The sequence below is a fragment of the Triticum urartu genome, chromosome 3A (genome assembly GCF_056163025.1).
Source record: "Triticum urartu cultivar PI428250 chromosome 3A, HENAU_Tu73, whole genome shotgun sequence".
Classification (NCBI taxonomy): Eukaryota; Viridiplantae; Streptophyta; class Magnoliopsida; order Poales; family Poaceae; genus Triticum; species Triticum urartu.
Window position 1 is genome coordinate 617,728,374 of NC_141875.1, and position 22,507 is coordinate 617,750,880.

The following is a 22,507-nucleotide window of genomic DNA, read 5'->3' on the forward strand; positions in this document are numbered from 1 at the left end:
GCGCCCCTCCCCCCTTTGGTCCGAATAGGACGAGAGGGGGCCGGCCCCCCTTCCTCCTCTCTCTCCTCTTTCCCCCCTCCGCGAATCCTATTCCAACTAGGAAAGGGGGGAGTCCTACTCCCAAAAGGAGTAGGACTCCTCCTGGCGCGCCACCTCTTGGCCGGCCAGCCCCCCCTTTGAGCCTTTATATACGGAGGCACGGGGCACCCCTAGAGACACAAGTTGATCCACGTGATCATATTCTTAGTCGTGTGCGGTGCCCCCTTCCACCATAGTCCTCGATAATATTGTAGCAGTGCTTAGGTGAAGCCCTGTGATGGTAGTACATCAAGATCGTCACCACACCGTCATGCTGACGGAACTCTTCCCCGACACTTTGCTGGATCGGAGTCCGGGGATCATCATCGAGCTGAACGTGTGCTAGAACTCGGAGGTGCCGTAGTTTCGGTGCTTGATCGGTCGGGCTGTGGAGACGTATGACTACATCAACCAAGTTAATGCTTCCGTTGTCGATCTACAAGGGTACGTAGATCACACTCTCCCCCTCTCGTTGCTATGCATCACCATGATCTTGCGTGTGCGTAGGAATTTTTTTGAAATTACTACGAAACCCAACAGGGTAGGGGGTCCCGAACTGTGCGTCTAGGCCGGATGGTAACAGGAGGCAAGGGACACGAAGTTTTACCCAGGTTCGGGCCCTCTTGATGGAGGTAAAACCCTACGTCCTGCTTGATTAATATTGATGATATGGGTAGTACAAGAGTAGATCTACCATGAGATCAGAGAGGCTAAACCCTAGAAGCTAGCCTATGGTATGATTGTTGTTCTATATGTTATCCTACGGACTAAAACCCTCCGGTTTATATAGACACCGGAGAGGGTTAGGGTTACACAAAGTCGGTTACAATGGTAGGAGATCTACATATCCGTATCGCCAAGCTTGCCTTCCACGCCAAGGAAAGTCCCTTTCGGACACGGGACGAAGTCTTCAATCTTGTATCTTCATAGTCCAGGAGTCCGGCTGAAGGTATAGTCTGGCCATCCGGACACCCCCTAATCCAGGACTCCCTCAGTTACCCTGGGTTCAGGTGTTCTTGTCCTCGATAATGCCGAGGTTAAAGATCCCTCATCACATACAGCTCCAATGTCCATGTCGTCCATGCGTGATTTGTTGGATCTGAGCTGGAAGAAAGAAATTGAGGTGAGGGGAAAGTGGAGAATGAGGGATCAATGAACCTGGGTGGTGAATTACCTTTGTTGTCACAGGCGTGGATGACTCTTGCTGCCGTCGCTGAGTAGGGGGGAAGGCTGGGTACGGCGAGGCGGAGGGGAGGGGGGAGAAGAGGCCTTGGAGGGGGCGAGGGGACGAGTGGGAGTGGGTGGAGCAGGTGGGAGAGGACCGAGGAGGCGGGGGCATCTTATCCTCTCGTCGGCGATGTGGCGGCGCTTGGCGCCGCGCCTGGTCCGGCGGGGACGAGCGGGGAGGAAGGGGTCTCAGTCGGAGGAACAGTGTGCGGGGAGGGAGATGAGGGGGAGGCCGGGCCAACTTGGCCTGTTGGGCTGGCGTGGCCCAGGGTGTAGGGGAACATCCCTTTTCCTTTTCCGTTTTTCCATTTTTTTTCTACTTCTTGTTTTCTTTTTTAGTGTACACATCCTACCTTTTCTTTGATCTGCTTTCTATACGAAGGTTGGCTATTGATTTCATGGTTGTAAGGAGGGCCATACCTAGCTAAATTTCATGATAATAGCGTGTGAGTTTGCCATGATTTGCTTGTCGACTGGCATCAGTATTGGGTTATTGAGAGCCTAAACCTTAGGATTAAATATTAAGTTTGTAAAGTTTACCATACAAGCATGGATCCTAAAGCAGGAAACATTACACTGGTAATTATAGATATGTTAAATAAATATTTTATAATAGATTTGAATGCCTTACAATGATATCCATAGAATATGAAAATAGCTTAGTTTGAATTTTAAATAAGTAAATGTATGACTGGGGGTTGACCATGGCTTTATGAGTGGCAAACACTAGTTTTTCAAATATGCGACAAACATAGTAATTGGCTATTGTGGGTACCTGGACAATCGTGTGAAAACAACAATTTGTAGGTAGCCCTCTCTTGAGAGTTGAATTTTATTTTCTATTCTCAGAAGTAAATGAGGCAAAAGTGTTGACCAAGACCTGGAACTTTAATCCACCTTGTTAACAGCAATATGTTACTATGGTTTATAAAAGCATACAAATGATAAATAGATTGTAGAAGCATTTTTAGTAGATGAAATCATGAAAGTACAATACATTGATATAGAAGAGGTGTTTTGTTTGTTAGCTCATATAGGCTACTCAAAAGCGTACAACCAAGAGTTCCAACATATACTACACAAGCTAATAGAACTTGTGTTGTTGCTAATTGATCCCTTGGCATCTAAGCATTGGTGGCTTTTTCCTTGGTGGCAAACAAAGTCCTTCTTGCACCAACGCCATGCTTTCTTGTTAGAGTTCTGGCACTGAGAAGATAATTTGTGAGTTTTTGAGTGATAAGATATTGGAAATGTGTGCATGTAATCGCTTACCTAGAAGAAGGTAATTTATGAGCTGATGTTGTAGCTGACAGGAAGGGGCCATCGCCTTTGTTGTTCTCTTTGGGCTGCACATGGTCAGGACATGTTATTACACAGGTATTGAAAGCGCACTTGCAGCATGCATATAGATTAGCTGAAAAGGGGAAATAACTGACCTTATTGGCAACAGTGAAAAGTTCAGTGCAATGATGTTCATGTGGTGGTATTGACACCTATAATTCATTTGAGGTTTTTAAATATAGAGTTAAAAGAGGCTGAAGTGAGAAGTTAGAAAATATATCCATTGGTTCATTGGTATTGTTCATCCTCTGTTTGTACCAGAAATGGAATTACATGTGGTTGTAGTGGGATACGAAGTGCAGTTGAAAGATATATATCACGTTAAAACATAGGATATGACTGACCGTGTCTGCAACTGGAATAGGCTGTATAAACTGTTGTTCAGTAGGCGGTGTTGACATTTGCAATGCAGCTGAGGGCTTTAAACACAGAGGCAAAGGAACATCAGGCAGGAAGATAGTGGAAAACATAAAATGCTTAGTAAAGCTGAGATTCAAGCCGTTGAATGGAATCAGTTTGTGCATAGAAGTTCTTAGATGAAAATGGTGGCGCGTGTTTTCAATAAACAAAGAAAAAACTTATTAAATTTTCTCAGCAGCATAACAAAAAATTTAAGCTAAATTGTATGAGGTACATATCTGTACCATTTATATTTTTTAGAGGTTATTCACTAATTAGGAAGAACTAAGTAAAGAATAACTAAATTGCATGGTGTAGAAGGTTCAGCCTGTACCTGTTGGTCTGGCTCTTCTGTTGCCTGGGGTTGCTGGATTGGCTTACGAACAACACCGTTCTCTTTAAGAGATGCTAATTCCCTCTCTAAGGAACCTATTTTTCTCTTTAGCTTGACTGTTTCATGCTCAAATATGTCTGACCATGACTTGGCTCTGACCACCTCTTTTTTGCACTTTTGAAGCTCAGGGAAATTCAGGTCATCGATAATTAGAATGCCTGCTTGCTGCATGTAATGCACAGCAGCAGTACTCACTGATTCATGAGCCGCGTTTGTTGTTTGGCAGTTGTGTCCAGCAAATATGGTTGTTTTAAACTGAGGAATGTTTTCATGTGCTGGAACATGTATTTCAACAGTGGCAAAGAAACTGTCATCATCTTCGTCATAGTGTACTGATTGGCTTGCTGTAACTCTAAGGGCATTTATGGATAACTGCAGCATGTGCTGCCTGCTGACGGTGACCAGTGTTGCTGCAAGCTGTGGAACGAATAGTTAACAATGAACAGGATTCCTTGAAGATGCTGCAGAAATGAGTAGGTGGCAACAACAGGTTATGTCAGGCGATCTTACCTTTGGGAGCAGAGGCACGAATAAGTTGTCATCCATGGCGAGAAGGATTTGACCCTGCAGTGATAAGTATTTAGCGAGGTTAGAAGGCAGTTGTTCACATACATTGGCCCATCAGGCTATAAGCAGGAGCAGGTAATTATAGCCAATTGGCATAAGGTGAGACGGTATGAGCATCTAATAATAAAGCGCACACCAGTAAACATCTATAATGGAAACTCTGTGTGAAAGAATGATGATCTATAATAATAGCTAAGGATATCTTCTTTATGTATTTATTGAAGGAAATATGCCCTAGAGGCAATAATAAAGTTATTATTTATTTCCTTATTTCATGATAAATGTTTATTATTCATGCTAGAATTGTATTAACCAGAAACATAATACATGTGTGAATACATAGACAAACAGAGTGTCACTAGTATGCCTCTACTTGACTAGCTCGTTAATCAAAGATGGTTATGTTTCCTAACCATGGACAAAGAGTTGGTATTTGATTAACAGGATCACATCATTAGTTGAATGATCTGATTGACATGACCCATTCCATTAGCTTAGCACCCGATCGTTTAGTATGTTGCTATTGCTTTCTTCATGACTTATACATGTTCCTATGACTATGAGATTATGCAACTCCCGTTTTCCGGAGGAACACTTTGTGTGCTACCAAACGTCACAACGTAACTGGGTGATTATAAAGGAGCTCTACAGGTGTCTCCAAAGGTACATGTTGGGTTGGCGTATTTCGAGATTAGGATTTGTCACTCCGATTGTCGGAGAGGTATCTCTGGGCCCTCTCGGTAATGCACATCACTTAAGCCTTGCAAGCATTGCAACTAATGAGTTAGTTGCGGGATGATGTATTACGGAACGAGTAAAGAGACTTGCCGGTAACGAGATTGAACTAGGTATGGGATACCAACGATCGAATCCCGGGCAAGTAACATACCGATGACAAAGGGAACAACGTATGTTGTTATGCGGTCTGACCGATAAAAGAACTTCGTAGAATATGTAGGAGCCAATATGAGCATCCAGGTTCCGCTATTGGTTATTGACCGGAGACGTGTCTCAGTCATGTCTACATTGTTCTTGAACCCGTAGGGTCCGCACGCTTGAGGTTACGATGACAGTTATATTATGAGTTTATGCATTTTGATGTACCGAAGGTTGTTCGGAGTCCCGGATGTGATCACGGACATGACGAGGAGTCCTGAAATGGTCGAGACATAAAGATTGATATATTGGAAGCCAATGTTTGGATATCGGAAGTGTTCCGGGTGAAATCGGGATTTTACCGGAGTACCGGGAGGTTACCGGAACCCCCCGGGAGGTATATGGGCCTTAGTGGGCCTTAGTGAAAGAGAGGAGAGGTGGCCAGAGATGGGCCGCGACCCTCCCCCCTTTGGTCCAAATAGGACAAGGAGAGGGGGCCGGCCCCCCTTCCTCCTCTCTCTCCTCTTTTCCCCCCTCCGCGAATCCTATTCCAACTAGGAAAGGGGGGAGTCCTACTCCCGGAAGGAGTAGGACTCCTCCTGGCGCGCCACCTCTTGGCCGGCCAGCCCCCCTCCCTTTGAGCCTTTATATATGGAGGCACGGGGCACCCCTAGAGACACAAGTTGATCCACGTGATCATATTCTTAGCCGTGTGCGGTGCCCCCTTCCACCATAGTCCTCGATAATATTGTAGCAGTGTTTAGGCGAAGCCCTGCGACGGTAATACATCAAGATCGTCACCACACCGTCGTGCTGACGGAACTCTTCCCCGACACTTTGCTGGATCGGAGTCCGGGGATCGTCATCGAGCTGAACGTGTGCTAGAACTCGGAGGTGCCGTAGTTTCGGTGCTTGATCGGTCGGGCCGTGGAGACGTACGACTACATCAACCAAGTTAACGCTTCCGTTGTCGATCTACAAGGGTACGTAGATCACACTCTCCCCCTCTCATTGCTATGCATCACCATGATCTTGCGTGTGCGTAGGAATTTTTTTGAAATTACTACGAAACCCAACATTTATCGTAGTGACAAAATATTCTAATTACTTTATCTTTAGCCTAAATCACATAGTCTATAAGGTACAGGTGCATTTAGGATGTATAATTGCTGACAATTTATAACATTTCTTCTAACATAGGTGGTAGGCTTTGGTGTGATTTTCGCCGATCTGTGTTATTTTTTCCTTGTGGCATGATGTAATTAGGTAACATCGTGTGTTATTATAAACCGCAGATGAGACTGCTCAAAGGAAAGAGTTGGTAGAAGAGGCATGCACGGACTTTGTTTGACGCCGCCGCTTGCTCGTTGGATTCAGAAGGCATAACGTGACATAATTATTCAGTTAGCACACATACCTATGTAACTAAATGTAAAAAAACATGGCATAACGCTGAGATAAACTTGGAAGCATAAGAATGCTATTAGACATATGATTTAAACACAACAGAGCGTAGCGAAACAAATAAATAAAGCATGAACGTCCAACAGTAGATTTGGCATAATGGAGAGTGGCATGGTTCGATAGGACATATTACATCATTAGGTTCACATACACATATAGATCATTAAGGCTCAGCAGATAGCTTCGGAAGAACCGATTGTGCCATGGTGTGATAGGATATATATTACATATGGCTATAGATAATTATATTAGTAGGGAGCAACAACTAGCTCTAATGATGATAGCAGTGATCTGAAGATTCTTGCAAGGCTGTTAGAAGTGACCTTCAGGTACGACACAGAAATCAGTAGAGCAGTCCTTCGTTGTCGAAGATCTGCTCATCATCAAGTGAGGTTGGCAGGTCCTCATCATCGTCTGTTGACTGCTCCTGGCCATAAGGATACACACCAGTTTCTTGAAGGTTGACCATGGCCTCATCAATGTACTGGTGAAGGTATTCGCAGCTGGCCTCTACATTGAGAAGAACATTATTGAGCTCCAGGTAATCTGGAGTAGACCCTGGGCTTAGCCTGCTGTTGACCAGATGGTTAAGGTTGCTGACGATGGTCTGTTCCGTGCTCAAGGATCCATCCCATCCTTTGCTCAGGAGCTTGTTTTTGCCAAGGCTCTCTTTCAACTCTTGTTTCAGAGATGCATTGTCCCTCTTCATTGCCTTAAGCTGCTGACCCAATAGTACATTTGCCTTTTCCATAGTCCTTAGTTGATCATAATGGTAATCTTTTGGAACCACACCCTCGTAAGCATCCATGTACTTAATTTCTGCAGCAGCCACATAATCCTGAGCTTCTGCTAGATCCTAGTGCTGTGAGGTAGACAGGGAAACTTTGACAGGTGACCTCCCGAGCTTGATCTTGATTGGGTAAAAGGTAACGGTGACCTCCAGACGCGTGCCCTCTGTTGGGCGCGCCAAGTAGGTGGCCGCTGGAAGGCCAACCTTCTCTAACATAGCATCAAGCAGAATCTTAGACGAAATTGGAACATAAGCCATTGCTGGGACCTGCCGCAAGCGAGACAAAACGTCACTGCTGAAAAATCTGGCTCTAAGTATAGGACCACCTGCAGGTCTATATGGGTAGGAAGAAGAAGGGAAAACTGTGGGCGAGGAGTTGTTTCTTCGGGTTGGATTTTGCGACGAGAAAAGTGATTCTAAGTAGATAAAGATGCCCAGGATCAATTTTCTATAATCTATAATCTATATTGGACAGGGTTGCTGAAATGAAAGAAAACTATTAGGTAGACCTATCGTTTTCACCTAGTTTGTTTATATCGGGCAGGAAAAAGTTTAGGATAATCGAAAGCATAGGCTCAAGCCCCTTTAGGTGCATCATGCATTGGTGCCTCAAAGGCAGTCACACGCTGAAGAAAAGTGGGCCGGAATAGGAGTTTACCTGCCGAGAAAGACGATGTTGACCGGTGGGAGAAGGGGCGCTTGTCAGGTCGGCAGAGAAATCGTGGATCTAGAACAAGCATGAGGGAAAAGGTATGAGAAAGGATCAGAGGGGAGTAAAACACAACGGTGCGGAAGGAATACCGTGTGGAAGAGTCAATCGGCAGCAGCCTTCGTGGCTTCCATGTTGAGCTTGGCATCGGTGGTGCCACAGGTTAGATCTGAGCAGGCGATGAGGAAGAGTGTGAGGAGATGGATGGATAAGACGAGAGGAGAAGGAGAGGATGGATAAGGGCGTCTCGCCTGGTGGGGGGGGGGCTCGGAGGTGAGAGTTACCGCCATCGGGCCATAGGTAGGCTGCGACTGGGCCGCACAGTTTTTTGATGGCCCATGTATCATTTAGTCAGCCCACGAGCAGCGACGCTTGTGGCCCGTGAGGAGCTGAATATAAAGCGGCAGCGAACGGATCCACTGAATCTTTTTCCTTTGTCCCTTTGTTCATTTATTATTTGTTTTTTCCTTGTTTTCTATTTTCTTCTACTGTTTTCTTCTACTTAAGCCTGGTAAGATATATAGTTAGGTTGAGCATGTAGGGTTTATGAGTGTGGTAGGGATGAGACTACCATTATAATTGCACGTACCTGGGCCTAGAGATGTAACGGCCAAGGAAAAGCTGGGTGTAGGTTTATCCTAAACAGGAAAAAAAGCTGGTGTGGGTTTATCCTAAACGTGATTTTCTTCTTTAGAGCAGGTATCTTAGTAAATTAAAATAGTCATGAGGTACAGAGGGCACACCAACAAAGGGTTAATAACGATATTCATAGAGCATGAAAATAGCCTAGTTCAGATCATAAATAAGGGAATGTGTGATTGGAGGTTGCCAAACACTTGGTTTACAAACATGCGACAAACATAGTAACAGGCTATTTTGGGAACTTGGCCAATCGTGTGAAAACAGCAATGGCAAAGCAGTTTTCACTTGTCTTTGTGGATAGGGCTTTAGTTGTTAGATCCAAATCAGCGAAGTGCAGCCTCCATGGCGTTAGCATGTGCAATCGCAAGAGCATCATCATCAACATTAGTGGACGCAGATCCCTGTGACATGGGCAGCTTAATTATTAGGAATTCTGAAAGAAGAAACCATGGAAAAGAAAGAAGAATCTAAATTTGGTAGAAATACTAATAGCAGATGAAAGAGAGGATTTAGGGAAGTTGGCGTTATGACCTGCCCATAATCTTTTTCCTGCCAAACAAGGATATGTGCATGGGGCAGACTCCTCTTGTGGAAGTCCACGGAGTGGAGGACTGGAAAACAAGAGGGCAAGTGAAGAACAGGGAAATTAAGATGCATGGAGAAGAAAAAGTTAAGGAAACCAAGGGAAGATACTGGCTACATTACCAGTAACTACAGGCCCAAACACCTGTCCGGTCTTAATTTTTTCCACGTACTCAAGGAGTTTCAGTTGATACACTTGAGCAGTAAAATCAGCCTCATCGACTGCCTGTTGTCCATGCTCAAGACCCTAAACTATCTCAGGCCAGTTTGGATCATACGTGAAGTCTGTGAATATATCAGGTGAGCCATGGACACGTGAAACAGCGACAGCATCGTGGAAGTTTTCAGCCATGCAACGAAGTTTGCCCGCATAAGATGCTGGCATTATATTTTTCTTGTTGACCTCAGACTCGATAACTCTATCAAATCCATTAGCATCAACAACATATTGGTGATTTTCAGTGTTCATGTTATCCTGGAGATTTTTACAGGATGTTAGTTGAGAAGTGAGAATATCATGCAGTGGTGTAATGGTGTTTCATCGAAGGCAGGAAAGCACATGCACGAGGTAAATAGCAAGCAGAGACGACAGGATAGCAAGCAATCTATGGTTAATATAAGCAGATGAATCTTCTATATGTATAGATGGATGAAGCAAAATGTGCGGTGCTTGGTGAGTAACAGTCGATTCAGTAGCTGGTATATGTAATTTTATGAGCATGAACAAGCCAGGGAAATAAAGAATTTGCTGCAGTATAGGAAAACCATGAACTCGAGCGGAGTGCTCTGTTCACCTAGACAAAGTCAAGGGTAAATATCAGGCTATTTGACTGAGCGAGTGAATAAACAGGGATTTCTCTCATTTTCATGCGACGTTCATAATCTTCAATGTAACAAAGGCAAGCACATGCGCATTAAACGGTGGAGCGAGATAAGCTGAATCTGAGATTTACAAAAATACCTGTGCAGGCAGAACGGATGGGGCAACAAGCGGTAGAAATCGCTGTCAAGGAAGACAGAAGGGCAGACGAAAGTCTGCAGATTGAAACAAACAGTAAATTTCCAGGGAAGTAAGGAGGCCTAGAAATCTGGTGCTGCAATGGTAAGAGAGCATTGAAGAAGGGACGAACTCACCCGAAGCAGAGAGGATTCGGTTTCGGTTGGTCTGAAGGAGAGGATAAGGCAGAAGGAACGGACCTGGTAAAAAGGTTGTATTTGTCATGAGGTTCTTAGCCCATGGAATAATGGGCTTGCATATGGGCTGGCGGGTGGAACCTTTATACATATGCTGAAGTTTATGTACATGCCCTTTTTGTTTTGTGGGCGTAAGCGAAGATGTGCTTGCAGAGTACGAAAATAGATGTGATTTATTATAGGGCTAATCATTAGTTTTATAGGACACATATTATATCGCGAGGCTAAACTAATAGAAGTATCCGATGTATACAGAACATATTGTGTGTGTGGAAATAATGGACATAAAAATATAAATTTTCAAAAATGTTAATCATGGATTTTAAAAAAATTAAGCGTGCATATAAAAAATCCCAGATGTAGAAAAAAATTCAATGTGTATGTAAAAAGCAGCATAAAAAATATATGTGTTAGAAATCAGTAATCATGTATATGAAAAAAATAAGTGTATATATTAGAAATTCCTATTGTAAAAAAGTGTACAATTTTCATGAAAAGTTATACATCAAGAAGTATAAGTTCAAAAGTATCTTAATCATGTATTTGCAAAAAATTAACGTGTATACAAAAATATTCCTGATGTATACAAAATACGTACAATGTGTATGGAAAACGTAGACATGGAAAAAAATCAGATTTTTTAATCATTTTTTGGAAAAAAACAAAAACTGTATATATATAAATGTTCATGGTATATAGAAAAAATGTACAAGGGAAACCAATGGAAAAGAAAAGGCACAACAAAGAAACAAAGATAAATTGAAGAAAACCGAAGAAAGAAAGAAAGGGAATAAAAAATCAAGTAATAATGAAAGAAATACAAATAACCGGACTGCCTATTTTTTTATTTGGGCAGCCTCTTTTGAATCATAAATTGTATGAAGGCAGTAAGAACGTAAGTTAAGACTGAAGATAACGTGTGAAAAACAAAACATTTCCTCAGTAATGAATAATCAGGTGGATCACCATTCTGTAATTTCTACTGCAGTACGCATATATCAGTTATATATTAGAGGAAAAATACTTATATTGGAAGGGTTCAAAGAAGTGTAATTAAAATCCAGTACCGCGCATGTGAATTTTAAACAACACAACATCTGTTTTGCGAAATGGGCTGGTTAATTAAAAAGGAAGATCGACAAGCAAGAATTATCCTTAGGAGGACAGCCCTGGAGTGGCATAGCCAGAACATAAAAAGAAAAAGATACGCGAGGGAGAAGTAGTAGGCAACAAGCGACAGATTGCATGGTGCAAAAGTGTAGACATAGCAGTCTGACTTCTACTTATTTACAGAAACACGTAAATAATGAAGGCTGCCCAATTGAGGTAGATATGTCGGCACTGTGATCTAAGCTCCTAAAGCATGGTGATATTAGCGGATAATAATTCTTGCATGGTACAACTGCAGAGGAACCTGAAGATCTTGAACAGGTGACTGCTCCACTATTAATCCATTTGGAGCAGTCCAAATAGATATGACCTCTGGAATATCTTTGTTTTCATTTGCCCACATGGCACACTCATAGAACCAAACATCAGGAGAATCATCAACTTAATGGCTGTTGTTTTCTAACATGCAGTGAGGGCTCAGGATGTCTTCAATTATAGACGGGGTGTAAAACTCAGTTGGCAACCCTGTAGCTCTTATTTGTTCTTTTCGAGAGAGGCTAGAAGATACAGCTCCAGCAGACATTGACCATTTCTGAACTAAGAACGCACCAAAAGGTAGCTGGATTCCAGCAGCATCAGTAGACAACATGTGAAACAAAGTTGTAGTTACTGGCCCTTGGAAATATACAAGGTATTTGAACCTGCCAACTTGCTTGACTATGGCTTTTCCAGGACATTCAATCTGCATTTGCTGCAAACAGCGTGTTAACTTATCCTCTGTGATAATTTTTCCCTCATCGCAAGACACCAGGAGGAATGATGATTCCAATATCCGCATTTGGTCAGCTGGTATGTCAACATCATTTAAATATGAATGGGAAACCATTCCTTTCTTTAGTGCCCGCAAGAAAGAAGGAATCCTCATGTGTGTTCTTTGAAGAGACTTGTTATGAGGAGTTCCAATATTAATTCTGTCAACACCAATACAAAATGTCTCTATGTTCTTGTGGCCACTGCTTTGGTTTCTTCCTTTGTCATACTTGCTGGAGACATGAACAAGTATATACCATGGGAATGGCACAGCAGTTCTAACAGCCCATGCCGTGGAATTTACTGATCGAAGCTTACGAAAGCTGAGATTGGCTTGATTAACATTCTCAACAATGCAATGTGGCTGCAGGGCACGCTCAATTGCTCTTCTAGTCCAAAGATGTAACGGCAAACCATAGATCTTTACCTTTAGATGTGCAATCGCTGTCTCCATCATTTCCTTAATCTGAAAAATCATACAGTATTGCTTCCATTGGCACACCAACATTTTTCACAGGGTAACATAGAACTTCAGTCCCATCTAGTGCCATGGTCACTCCACTGGACAGAACCGCACGTGCATAAGCTGTGTTTGCCTCATTCATTAAATCTAGCACCAACCAGGATGCGTTTTCATATGGAGGATACAGATATGGTTGATATGGCAGATGAAGATGTTCCGAAATGAGTGGCGTGACGTGGTGCTCATCCATAGGCAATCCATCCCACCGTGCTAGTATGTAGTGGGAACACAGCTCCACAACCTCTCTGGTCTTGTGTTCTACTGCGCTTATAAAACCTTGTGAAGAATAAATATTATCAATCATGTATCTCTCTGTTAACATCCACTCGCTCAATTGATCGGCTGTGGTAGCAATAAATGTGTTAGGAAGTTAGAAAGATGAAAAGATATGTATGCCTGCTCAAATGGCACTTGGTGTAGCATTAGTAAATTCATACACCTGTGGGTAGGTCGAAAGGCCATGATTTGTTCTTCTCCATGAGATGCTCTCTGGTAACACTGAATCGATGGGTGAAGAGGGTTGTTTTTTATCTGTTGATGAACAAGGAGAATTGAGTAAAAAGGGTAAATAGTTATCTGTATATTACGCTAGCAAATGTTCATTGATTTGATCTTGGAAGATTAAAGAAAATGAATGTATGTTCATAGCGGAGATATTGAAAGGAAGAATCACAGCGGATGAAACCAAAGGCGTAGCACAGATAAATAACACTGTCTTAACACGAGGACATAGACTTTACACTTATACATGTCCAGATTGAAGTTCAGAAAGGATAAAGATTTCTAGGTCGAAGCTATGAGTAGACAGCTTCACATCTTATTTAAGCAACCTAGGAGACTGAACACAACAAACACAGAGCCGCTTCCTAGCGGTGAAGCCATACATATACAGCTTCACATGGCAACGAGACAGTTCAGCAGGCTCAATATGACGCTCATGGGGATGGGACATAGTCATCATCCATGTGTTGATGAATATCATCGACTGAATCTTCATCTGAGTGGCCACTGTAGCTCTGTTCAGGCACTTCATCATCTGAGTACATGCCTTTTTCCCCTAGGAACTGAGATGTCGTAGTTGTAGAGCTTTGAAGTGCGACAATTGAACTGTGAATCTCCATGATAGCTTGCTTCATATTAGAAACACACAGTGAGGTAGCAGGGTCCAAGAAAACGGCAGCAAGGTCTTGGATTCTGTTTGATGCATTGCGCACTTGCTCCACATAGTCGCATGCTTCTTTAGTTATCTGCTTGATGGTTTTGCTGTGCTGGTTGATTTCATCTGACTGTTCTAGCAACCTGGCTGATAATCTTGTATGTGCCATCTTCATTTGCTCTAGCTGATAATAGTTATAGTCCACAAGCACCTTACCCTCTTTGTTCTGCATGTATTCGATGGCCTTCTCGGCTGCACGATTCATCGATGCTACCCCATTCTGACATATATGGCTTGATAATTTAGTCCGGCGCGCTGAAGCATGGTACCGTGCTTTTGTGCGGTGAAATTGAATCTCTGTTCTAAATCGATCTTGTGGAAGATGATGCACAAAGTACACTGGTTTAGGGAGACCGAGTTTCTCGAACATTGCTTCAGCCAGTGATGTGCTGGATAGCTCAACCAACTCCATGAGAATAGATCCACAAGATACACCCAGAGGGCTGGCAGAAGGTATAAACACAGCTTCCATTAAGAACAATAAGCACTGAACTTTAGATCATATATATGCACTAACAATTAAAGAACTTTGTACTGAACCTATGGGAAAACGTAATTTTAATATCATGAGGACATCGGGAGAGCCAAGCATGTACCAGGACAGGAAACGAAACTTATCAGACCATTCCTCCAACCGATTTTATGTGCATAAGAAAATAATAAGAAAGCATTTATATGGACAGCGTATTGTAAAGCAGGAGTATGGCTGGAGTTAAAGTATAAGGATATACCTTGGTAAGGATCTTGTTGCCCTTGGTGAGCATCATAATAGATGAACGGATCTAAGATGCAAGAAATCAAAACGATTCAGAGAGAGAGAGAGGGATGGGGATTTCTCCAGCCAGAAACACCACGGGGGAATGAGAAGGAGGGAGCGAGAGGTTTTCATGAGGATTACCTGCAACTTGGCTGGCTGGGAGCTCCTCTGCTTGCGGGGGATCCAGGCGACCGCGGGTACAGTGCAGGTAGAGAGCAGACGAGGGTGAGCGGACGAGGGTGAGCATATGTGGGAAGGAGATAAGAACGGGGCAGCAGACAGGACTATTTTTTTAGAGCAACAGGATAAGGTTGGGTGGATGTGGCATGCTAGAAGAATGGCCTCGGTTATGGATCGATAGAAATGCCATTGGGCCATAGAGTGATATTAGACAATATTGCAATATATTGGTACTATAAAGTTGTAACGCCCCGAGACCGATGTGCCAGGTGTCCTCCAGTTATTCGCCGGCGTTGCCATGTCATTTGCTTGCGTGTTGCTTTTCATCATGCCATCATGTGCATTTCAACATCATGTTTTCGAAACTTCCATCCGTCCGGGTTCCCCCAGTTCCGTCCGTTGTCCGTTCTGAGCCCAAACACACTTGCACGCGCCCGCGGCATGTCCGAAATATTATTTTATAAGTGGCCGGAAAATGTTCTCGGAATGGGATGAGAGTTAATGTGTGGTCTTATTTTAGTGTAGCTAGACCGCCTATCAAGTTTCATCGCATTCGGAGTTCATTTGATGCCCCAACGGTTAACTATAGCGGCAATATAGCCGGTCAAACGTCGGATGTTTTCGGTCTCCGGAAACAGTTGCCGGGCTGCACTCCCCCCCTCTCATCTTAGTCCAACCCATTTTTCACAACCCACCCGCAGCCCACCTAGTCCATCCTCCTTCCCCTCTTCGCTTCCGGAGTTGTCCGATGCGACCGCTCGGTCCGAAACCCTCTCTGCACAGTGCATCGAACCCCTCACGTGCGCGTCCGAAATTGTCCCGGACCCGACCCGGACTGTCGCCACCGTTGTGTCCGGATCATCCCCAAACGTCTACAAAACGTCACCGTTTTCTTATTTGGACTTCCTAGCTATTTTATTCGCGATCATTCGATTGCGATCGGAGGGACGTTATACCCCTAAGTCTAACCCACCTACTATATATAGCTAGTCTAACCCTAGACCAAATCCCTAATTTCTTGGGATCCATCCCACCGCCGCCACTCTCTTCATCGGATTCCACACCAAACCACTCCCGATCCAAAATTCCTCCCAGTCTCGTTTTCCCCAATGAGCCAATCACCACAGCCCCGCCTGACCAACCCCTCGTCCCCGTATGCCGTCCTCCTTCGTGCCCGATCTGGACGCCCGCAGCTCCCGTGCACTCCCCTGCCCGAGCAGCCTCCACGCCGACCCCATCGCCCTCCTCCCGTGCTTCCGCGCGCTGCCGCAATCAGCAGCACCACCGGAGTTCCCCTCGCCGTCGGGCACCACCACCAGCGCCGGTCGCCGCCGTCCCATTCATATTCCAGCGAGGCGAGGAACCGAGCTCCATCCGCCGCAGCGCCCTGCATCGCCCGAAGCCGCCCCTGTGCTCCCGTCGAACCTGCAGCCAACACCAGCGGTAAGCAGAGCTACCACCCAGTCCCTTCAGGCATGTTGAGATAGGTAAGTAAAAATCTGTATTAAGGTGGCAGAGGATGCAATACGACAAGCAAGGTGCAAGCGAAAGAATTACCTTGGTATATTTTTGGCAATGTCCCTACGAAGATAGCGACAACAGCTCCTATTTCACTTGCAGCACGAACCTCTTTTGCTTCAAATGCACGAGCTCGAGAACCCTAGAGAGCAAGGTTGATTTCATTTCCTCTATAAATCAACGCGAGCATGTTAGGAAAGGGAAAGGGCAGAGGATAAGAGGAAGAAAGAAGAAGTAAGCTAGCAACTCACAATTCATTTTGAAGAACTATAGTCCTAGTATACGAAGGTTCGGGCTGGTACTGAGAGTGGACAACAACAATGTCTGTGACCGCAGTAATTCTACCAATGACATCTGCAAGCAACAAAACAACATTAGTATGACATTATGAAAGACCAGCGGTAAAGAGAGCATACATAAAGGAAGCATAGAATTACGAACCAAGAAAGCGAGGAGTGTGTGGGCCTGGCACAGGTATATCCGAAAAGGGCAGGAGGTTGTAAGTGCAGTATGGATAGTCTTCATCACCAGGCTGAGGGATCACGGTAGTAAAGCAAGTGAACTACATCATATATGGACTTTCAACAGCCCTCTAAGTCTGCTTGGATTGTTTGCACACGAATCTGTTTATCAAATAGACCTCGCCTTCCTTTAAGACATCTCTCAGAAGTTTTGATGGCTCTAGAGGGATCTGACCATACATGTGGGTGCCCTACATATCCACATCAGTAATTAGGGCCAGAGGTCAACAACAGTAGTGTAAGCAAAGATGACACAAGTCAAAACAAACCTCTTGGTCAAGCACCACAATGCCAGTGTGCACGAGTGGGCCATCGTCAGTTGCACCTCGGTACTCCCACAGGCGAGACACCAGAACCTTCGCATTCCAGTACAGTTCCTTGGTATGGACCAGTGAGAGAAGGCTAAACTTTCCGCTTGACATCTGCAGTGCGGAAGCAAAAGTCAAAGTGATGAACAAATGAAGGGAAAGAAAGTTTAAATCTGATGAGGCCATTCATACATACTTACTTGATGAGGCACAAACTCAAGAGAAAGCAAAATGAGGGGATCAAGTGACAAAGAAGCATAACATGCAATCGCAAAAGTGATTTGGGCCACGAAGTTGCATAAGACAGGATGGAAGCCAAAATAAGTTAAGAACATGTAAAAACTGCAACTCTATCATAGGAAGATTATAGGAGAAACAAAACATAGATCAGCAAAATCTTATGATATATACTATAGACTATTATCGATAGCACCTAACGAATGGACTGAAAAATCTCAGGGAACATGATGTTCCTTGTCTGAGAAGTAGTCTTATCATCCTCTCCTTTGATTAAGATCTTCAGCGATTTTTTTGAAGTGACACGCGATACAGCCACATAGAGTTGCCCATGTGTGAACACAGGTGTATCCATATATAAACCAACATTTGAAAGAGTCTGCCCTTGACTTTTGTTAATGGTCATCGCATATGACACCCTAACAAGAAATTGACGACGATGCAAAGTGAAAGGCCATTTAGGATCCTTTGAAGTCAGGCCTATCCTTGGTATGAAAACAACATCACCTATGTTTGAACCAGTGATGACAGCCGCCTCAATAATCTTATCAGCAAGCTTTGTGACTATGAGCCTTGTGCCATTGCATAAGCATGTTGATTGGTTCAGATTCCTCAAAAGCATGATGGGAACGCCTACCTTGAGCACCAACCTATGGTACGGAAAGTTATTGACCTTAATCCCATTCAAGTACTTGACATGATAGAAAGCATCTTGATTGCGAACTGTGTCAGCAGAATTCCCTATGGCCGGTGCTAGGCGTAGGTTGGGCGATGCTAGGCGATTCGTAAGTCGCCTTCGCGGCCGTCCGATGTAAAGCACCGCGTCCGTCCGATCTGTACGTGCACGCTTCCCCCTTGCAAAGCCCGTCGGCCCGTAGTGGTCGCTGCATTGCAATGAAACAAGATGCCCCACATGCGAACAGATCCCCACCTGTGGCCGCAAATCACGGGGGCTTCCTCCACCTCCACCTGCCCTACGATTTTAGCTCGCTGAAGACTACAACGACCCGCGAGCGCCACCCCTTCTCTCCACCTCCACCCCTCCACCTACTCCACCTCCCGCGGTGGTGCACCACATCGCCAGAGACATGGCCTACTCCGCCATGGCTTGGAACTCCGGCGAGGGTTCCTCTGTTCCCCGGCGGACAACTTCAGCTCCGGCGACCGCCCTAGATCCCAGAGACAAGGTCCCGTGTACAGAGATCCTCCAATTGTTTTCACTCATGCACCTCCTGCCGGATCCGCTTCAAATTGGGTGAGCTTCCCCTTTCTCTGCTGCATTGACATTTCCTATGCTAATGGCTTTGTTGCTTGCCCTTGTTGCTTTGCTCATTGTTCACTGTCATTTAACACAAATTAGTGTGCAGCTGAGGTGATGTTGCTTTGAAACAAAACTAGATGTTGCTTTGATTTCAATTCAGTAAGGAAAAAAAGTTATGTAATGGGAAGGTTGCATTGCTTCAGATTCAGAGGATGTGTAGCTTAACTGAATGTGTGTTAGCTATGCAACACCACTAAATGTTGCTTGCTTTAAGATTCACAGGATGTAAGCACACACTGAAAAAAACATTGATTTCTTTAAAATTCAGAGATTACTTGTGCAAAGATAAAAATTCTGCTGTATGAAAAAAAATGCTTGCTGAATAGCAAAAAGCACTGGTAGATTATAGGGCTTGGATATGTTATAGTGTTGTTGGCCTCTACAATTTTAGCAAGCATAAAACTCTGTAAAAGGATATGTTATTTAAAGCTTGTGCATACTGCAATGAAAAAACTGGTGTTGTTCTTCACTACTACTGATGGTGTTGTTCTACTGTTGTTGCAATGATGTAGCATACCGAAGATGGGGCGGCAAATGAGGAGAGTTTTGTTCAGCAACCTTTCACAATTCATGGTTGTGGGGATTCAGATGGTGTCCTAAACACTCATGGTGGAATGCATGATGCAGATGAGGATGATGATATTTCAGCCACTTCTGCCCTATGTTGGCATGGAATTTGACTCAATTGAAGATGCCAAAAAGTTCTATAATCACTACACATTTGGAACGGGCTTTGGCTCACGCATAGCTTCCTCAAAAAACAGCCAGAAGAAAGGTCCACAACAACTTATCAAGAGGGTCTTCCAATGTGTGCATGCTGGCAAACCGGAGACTACATGTGAGACAAGCAGCCACTCGGAAGGAATTGCAGCAGGGGGAAGCTCATCAAGCAAGCAGGCTGGGGTTGAAATGGATGTGACAGCCAAGCATCAGAGGAATCGGATTATGTGTTATGATTGCAAAGCTCATATGATTGTTGGCCTCAGGGGCAATAAGTGGGTTGTTACCTACCTTGTTGCACATCATACACACCCTTTGATGCAGCATGAGGAGATTGTGAGGTTCTACCGCTCACACTGCAAAATTCCAGAAGAAGATTACCAACTACTGATGACAATGCATGATGTAAACTTATCAACTACAAATTGCATGGGAATGCTTGGAATGGTCCATGGCGGAGACCGAAGGAAACTGCCATGTGTGAAGAGGGATGTTTCAAATGCGTGTTCCAAGCTGCGACAAAATCAGTCATTTCAGGACATGGATATGACGGTTGCTTACTTTAAGAGGCGTCAAGCTGAGAATGCTCAATTCTACTACACAACAGAAGTTGACAAAGAAACAAATGAAGTGACAGATCTGTTTTTGGTGGATGGAAGGACAAGAGCATTGTACCCAAAGTACAAAGATTGTGTGTTCTTTGACACAACATTTTGCACAAATCGGTACAATCTGCCTTTCGCTCCTATTGTTGGTGTGAACAACCACTTGCAAACTGTGCTGCTAGGTTGTGCCTTGGTGCCAAATGAACAAATAGAAACTTTCAAGTGGGTGTTTCAACATTGGATGATTGCAATGAATAATGAGCACCCGTTGCACCTAATGACTGACCAGGACAAGGCAATGGAAACAACAATAAAAGATGTCTTCCCAAACACAGTGCATAGGTGCTGCAAATGGCACGTCCAGCGAAAAGCAAGGGAAATGTTGGGTAGGATCCTGAGCATGGATGAAATTTTTGAGCAGGTTTTCTATGGGGTTATCAATGATTCAGAGACGGTGGATGAGTTCGAGGAGAATTGGCAGCATATGCTGCATTGCTTTGACTTGGTTGACAACAGACATCTAAGCAACATGTGGTGTACGCGAGAGACCTGGGCTCCAGCATACTTCCGAAAGAACTTCTTCCCATTTACAAGCACTACAGGGCGGTCTGAGGGTCTCAACTCCTACTTCAAGACATTTGTCAACCCTCAAGACTCTGTCTGGAGATTTGTACAACAATATGAGGTGCTTCAAGAAACAATGTTGGACCGTGAAGACAATCAAGCTTTCATAGGCCACGCAACAACTGCACCACTTTACTCAAGGTATGTGTGTGCTTTGTAGAGAGAAAAAGTTAGAACAGGGAACTTGAAAAACTCAAAATCATTGACCTTTTCATTGCAACATTCAGGTACAACTTTGAGCGCCAAGCAGTTCACTTCTATACCCAAAGCGTGTTTCTCAAGTTTCAAAAAGAGGTCATGGCATCAACAGGCTCCATCATGAACATGGCCCCTGCTCTTGACAATGCAAGCGTGAGGTTTGAGTTGCACTCAAATTACTTTGAGAACCCCCGAATATTTTCAGTGAATGTTGTGTTGGCAAAGGAGAAGTTTGAATGCAGCTGCAACTGTTTTGAGATGAATGGGATTATTTGTGCACACATCATAAGGGTAATGGTGCATCTCAATGTCCAAAAAATTCCACAAAGATACATGCTAGAGAGGTGGTCAGAAGTTGCGATAACGGCAATGAGCAGTGGTGGATGTCTCCTAGATTTTGGGCAGAGGAGATGTTGTGTTGGCAGAGGAGAAGTTTGAATGCAGCTGCAACTGTTTTGAGATGAATGGGATTATTTGTGCACACATCATAAGGGTAATGGTGCATCTCAATGTCCAAAAAATTCCACAAAGATACATGCTAGAGAGGTGGTCAGAAGTTGCGACAACGGCAATGAGCAGTGGTGGATGTCTCCTAGATTTTGGGCACCCTGCAACCAACACTCTCAAGTACAACGCCTTGTGCAGAAAGTATACATGGTTGGCTTCACAAGCTTGCAGCAACGATCTTGCCTACAAAATAATGAATGATGCAGCTCACCAACTTGAGCCCCTCGTAGCTGCAGCGAAGCAAGGGGCGCTCCAAGAACAACAGGAAGCAAATCAGCAGCAAGCAACGCATCAGCAACAACAAACCCCCGAGCCAACCACTGCGCCGCAACCTGATGGCGATGCCATGCTTCAAAACCCCGCACGTGTTCCAAAAAAAGGGCGTCCGACTGAAAAATCAAAGAGAAGAAAGACTCTGCTTGAGCAACGGGAAGATGCACATAAGAATAAAGCTAAGAAAGATGAAAAGAAGCAAACCAAGCCCAGAGGAAAACCTGGTAAGAAGAAAGCACCTCCTTGCTCGTACTGCAACGAAGAAGGTCACGGTGTCCAAACATGCCAGTACTTGAAGGCTGCAATGGGGGTCAAAAAATGTCCCTACTGTGAAGAGCAAGGTCATGCTGTGCAAGAATGTCCCTACCTAAAAGCTGCAATGAAGACAGATGCTAACATGGCTAGAGCAACAGAGCTTAGGCTGTGATCAACTTTGACCAGAAAAAGAAAAAGAAAACTCTCTTGCTACTACACATTTGTAATATTGGTTACATAGATTAGTTTCTTGACAAAGAGAATGGTGCAATTTACATTAGAGGACAAAAAGTAGTTATTTCATCATGCATTGAGTTGTGCCTCATATAATGTTCTTCTTTTTCTGAAATTACAATTCCCCCTGTTGCTTATGATATTGTTGCTGGCTCATTGTACTTCCACCATTGTAGCTTTTATTTTGAAAGGTTTCCTTGGGACAACAATGCATGATGTTGTTGCTGGCTACTTAAACATACAAGTACATTGAAGCATCCTTTTTAAAAGCTTTTCCATCAAAAACGTATTGGAGAAACTGTAGCAAAAAAATTTGACATGCCCGTT

The 22,507-nt window shown here is 44.0% G+C and overlaps 2 protein-coding genes and 2 pseudogenes across 3 annotated transcripts in view; 1 reads left to right on the forward strand and 3 right to left on the reverse strand.

Moving 5' to 3' along the window:
* The window catches only part of LOC147980823 (uncharacterized), a 40,357-nt gene extending 26,023 nt beyond the window's left edge, over positions 1 to 14,334 (reverse strand). The window contains exons 1-3 of the mRNA XM_087516968.1: positions 13,657 to 14,334; positions 8,236 to 8,270; positions 1,078 to 1,177 (exon numbers count right to left, since the gene is read on the reverse strand). Of these exons, the coding sequence (XP_087373094.1) occupies positions 1,078 to 1,177; positions 8,236 to 8,270; positions 13,657 to 14,334 (813 nt within the window). The remainder of the gene's footprint in view (positions 1 to 1,077; positions 1,178 to 8,235; positions 8,271 to 13,656) is intronic.
* On the reverse strand, positions 2,361 to 8,037 carry LOC147980824 (uncharacterized). Of its 2 annotated transcripts, XM_087516967.1 has the most exons (8): positions 7,938 to 8,037; positions 7,795 to 7,863; positions 3,950 to 4,003; positions 3,380 to 3,856; positions 2,991 to 3,065; positions 2,742 to 2,798; positions 2,578 to 2,651; positions 2,361 to 2,511 (listed from the first exon to the last, which is right to left on the reverse strand). In XM_087516967.1, exons 3-8 carry the CDS (start codon positions 3,983 to 3,985, stop codon positions 2,430 to 2,432), a joined length of 801 nt encoding a protein of 266 aa, XP_087373093.1. In that variant the 5' UTR covers positions 3,986 to 4,003; positions 7,795 to 7,863; positions 7,938 to 8,037; the 3' UTR covers positions 2,361 to 2,429. The 2 variants fall into 2 exon arrangements, with proteins under 2 accessions (XP_087373093.1, XP_087373092.1); XM_087516966.1 differs by having other exon boundaries at positions 2,578 to 2,798.
* On the reverse strand, positions 11,636 to 12,907 carry LOC147980825 (uncharacterized; annotated as a pseudogene).
* Positions 14,335 to 19,378: 5,044 nt separating the features above from the next.
* LOC125547048 (protein FAR1-RELATED SEQUENCE 5-like) lies at positions 19,379 to 22,118 on the forward strand (annotated as a pseudogene).
* Positions 22,119 to 22,507: the final 389 nt, after the last annotated feature.

What these genes read in the sequence shown, in the direction of transcription:
- LOC147980824 (XM_087516966.1), bottom strand. Translation starts at nt 3,985, where the DNA reads ATGGATGACAACTTATTCGTGCCTCTGCTCCCAAAG. An exon ending in CTATTCCAGTTGCAGACACG is followed by an intron (nt 2,799 to 2,990) that starts GTCAGTCATATC and finishes AATGAATTATAG; the next exon opens with GTGTCAATACCACCACATGA. An exon ending in CATAAATTACCTTCTTCTAG is followed by an intron (nt 2,512 to 2,577) that starts GTAAGCGATTAC and finishes TTATCTTCTCAG; the next exon opens with TGCCAGAACTCTAACAAGAA.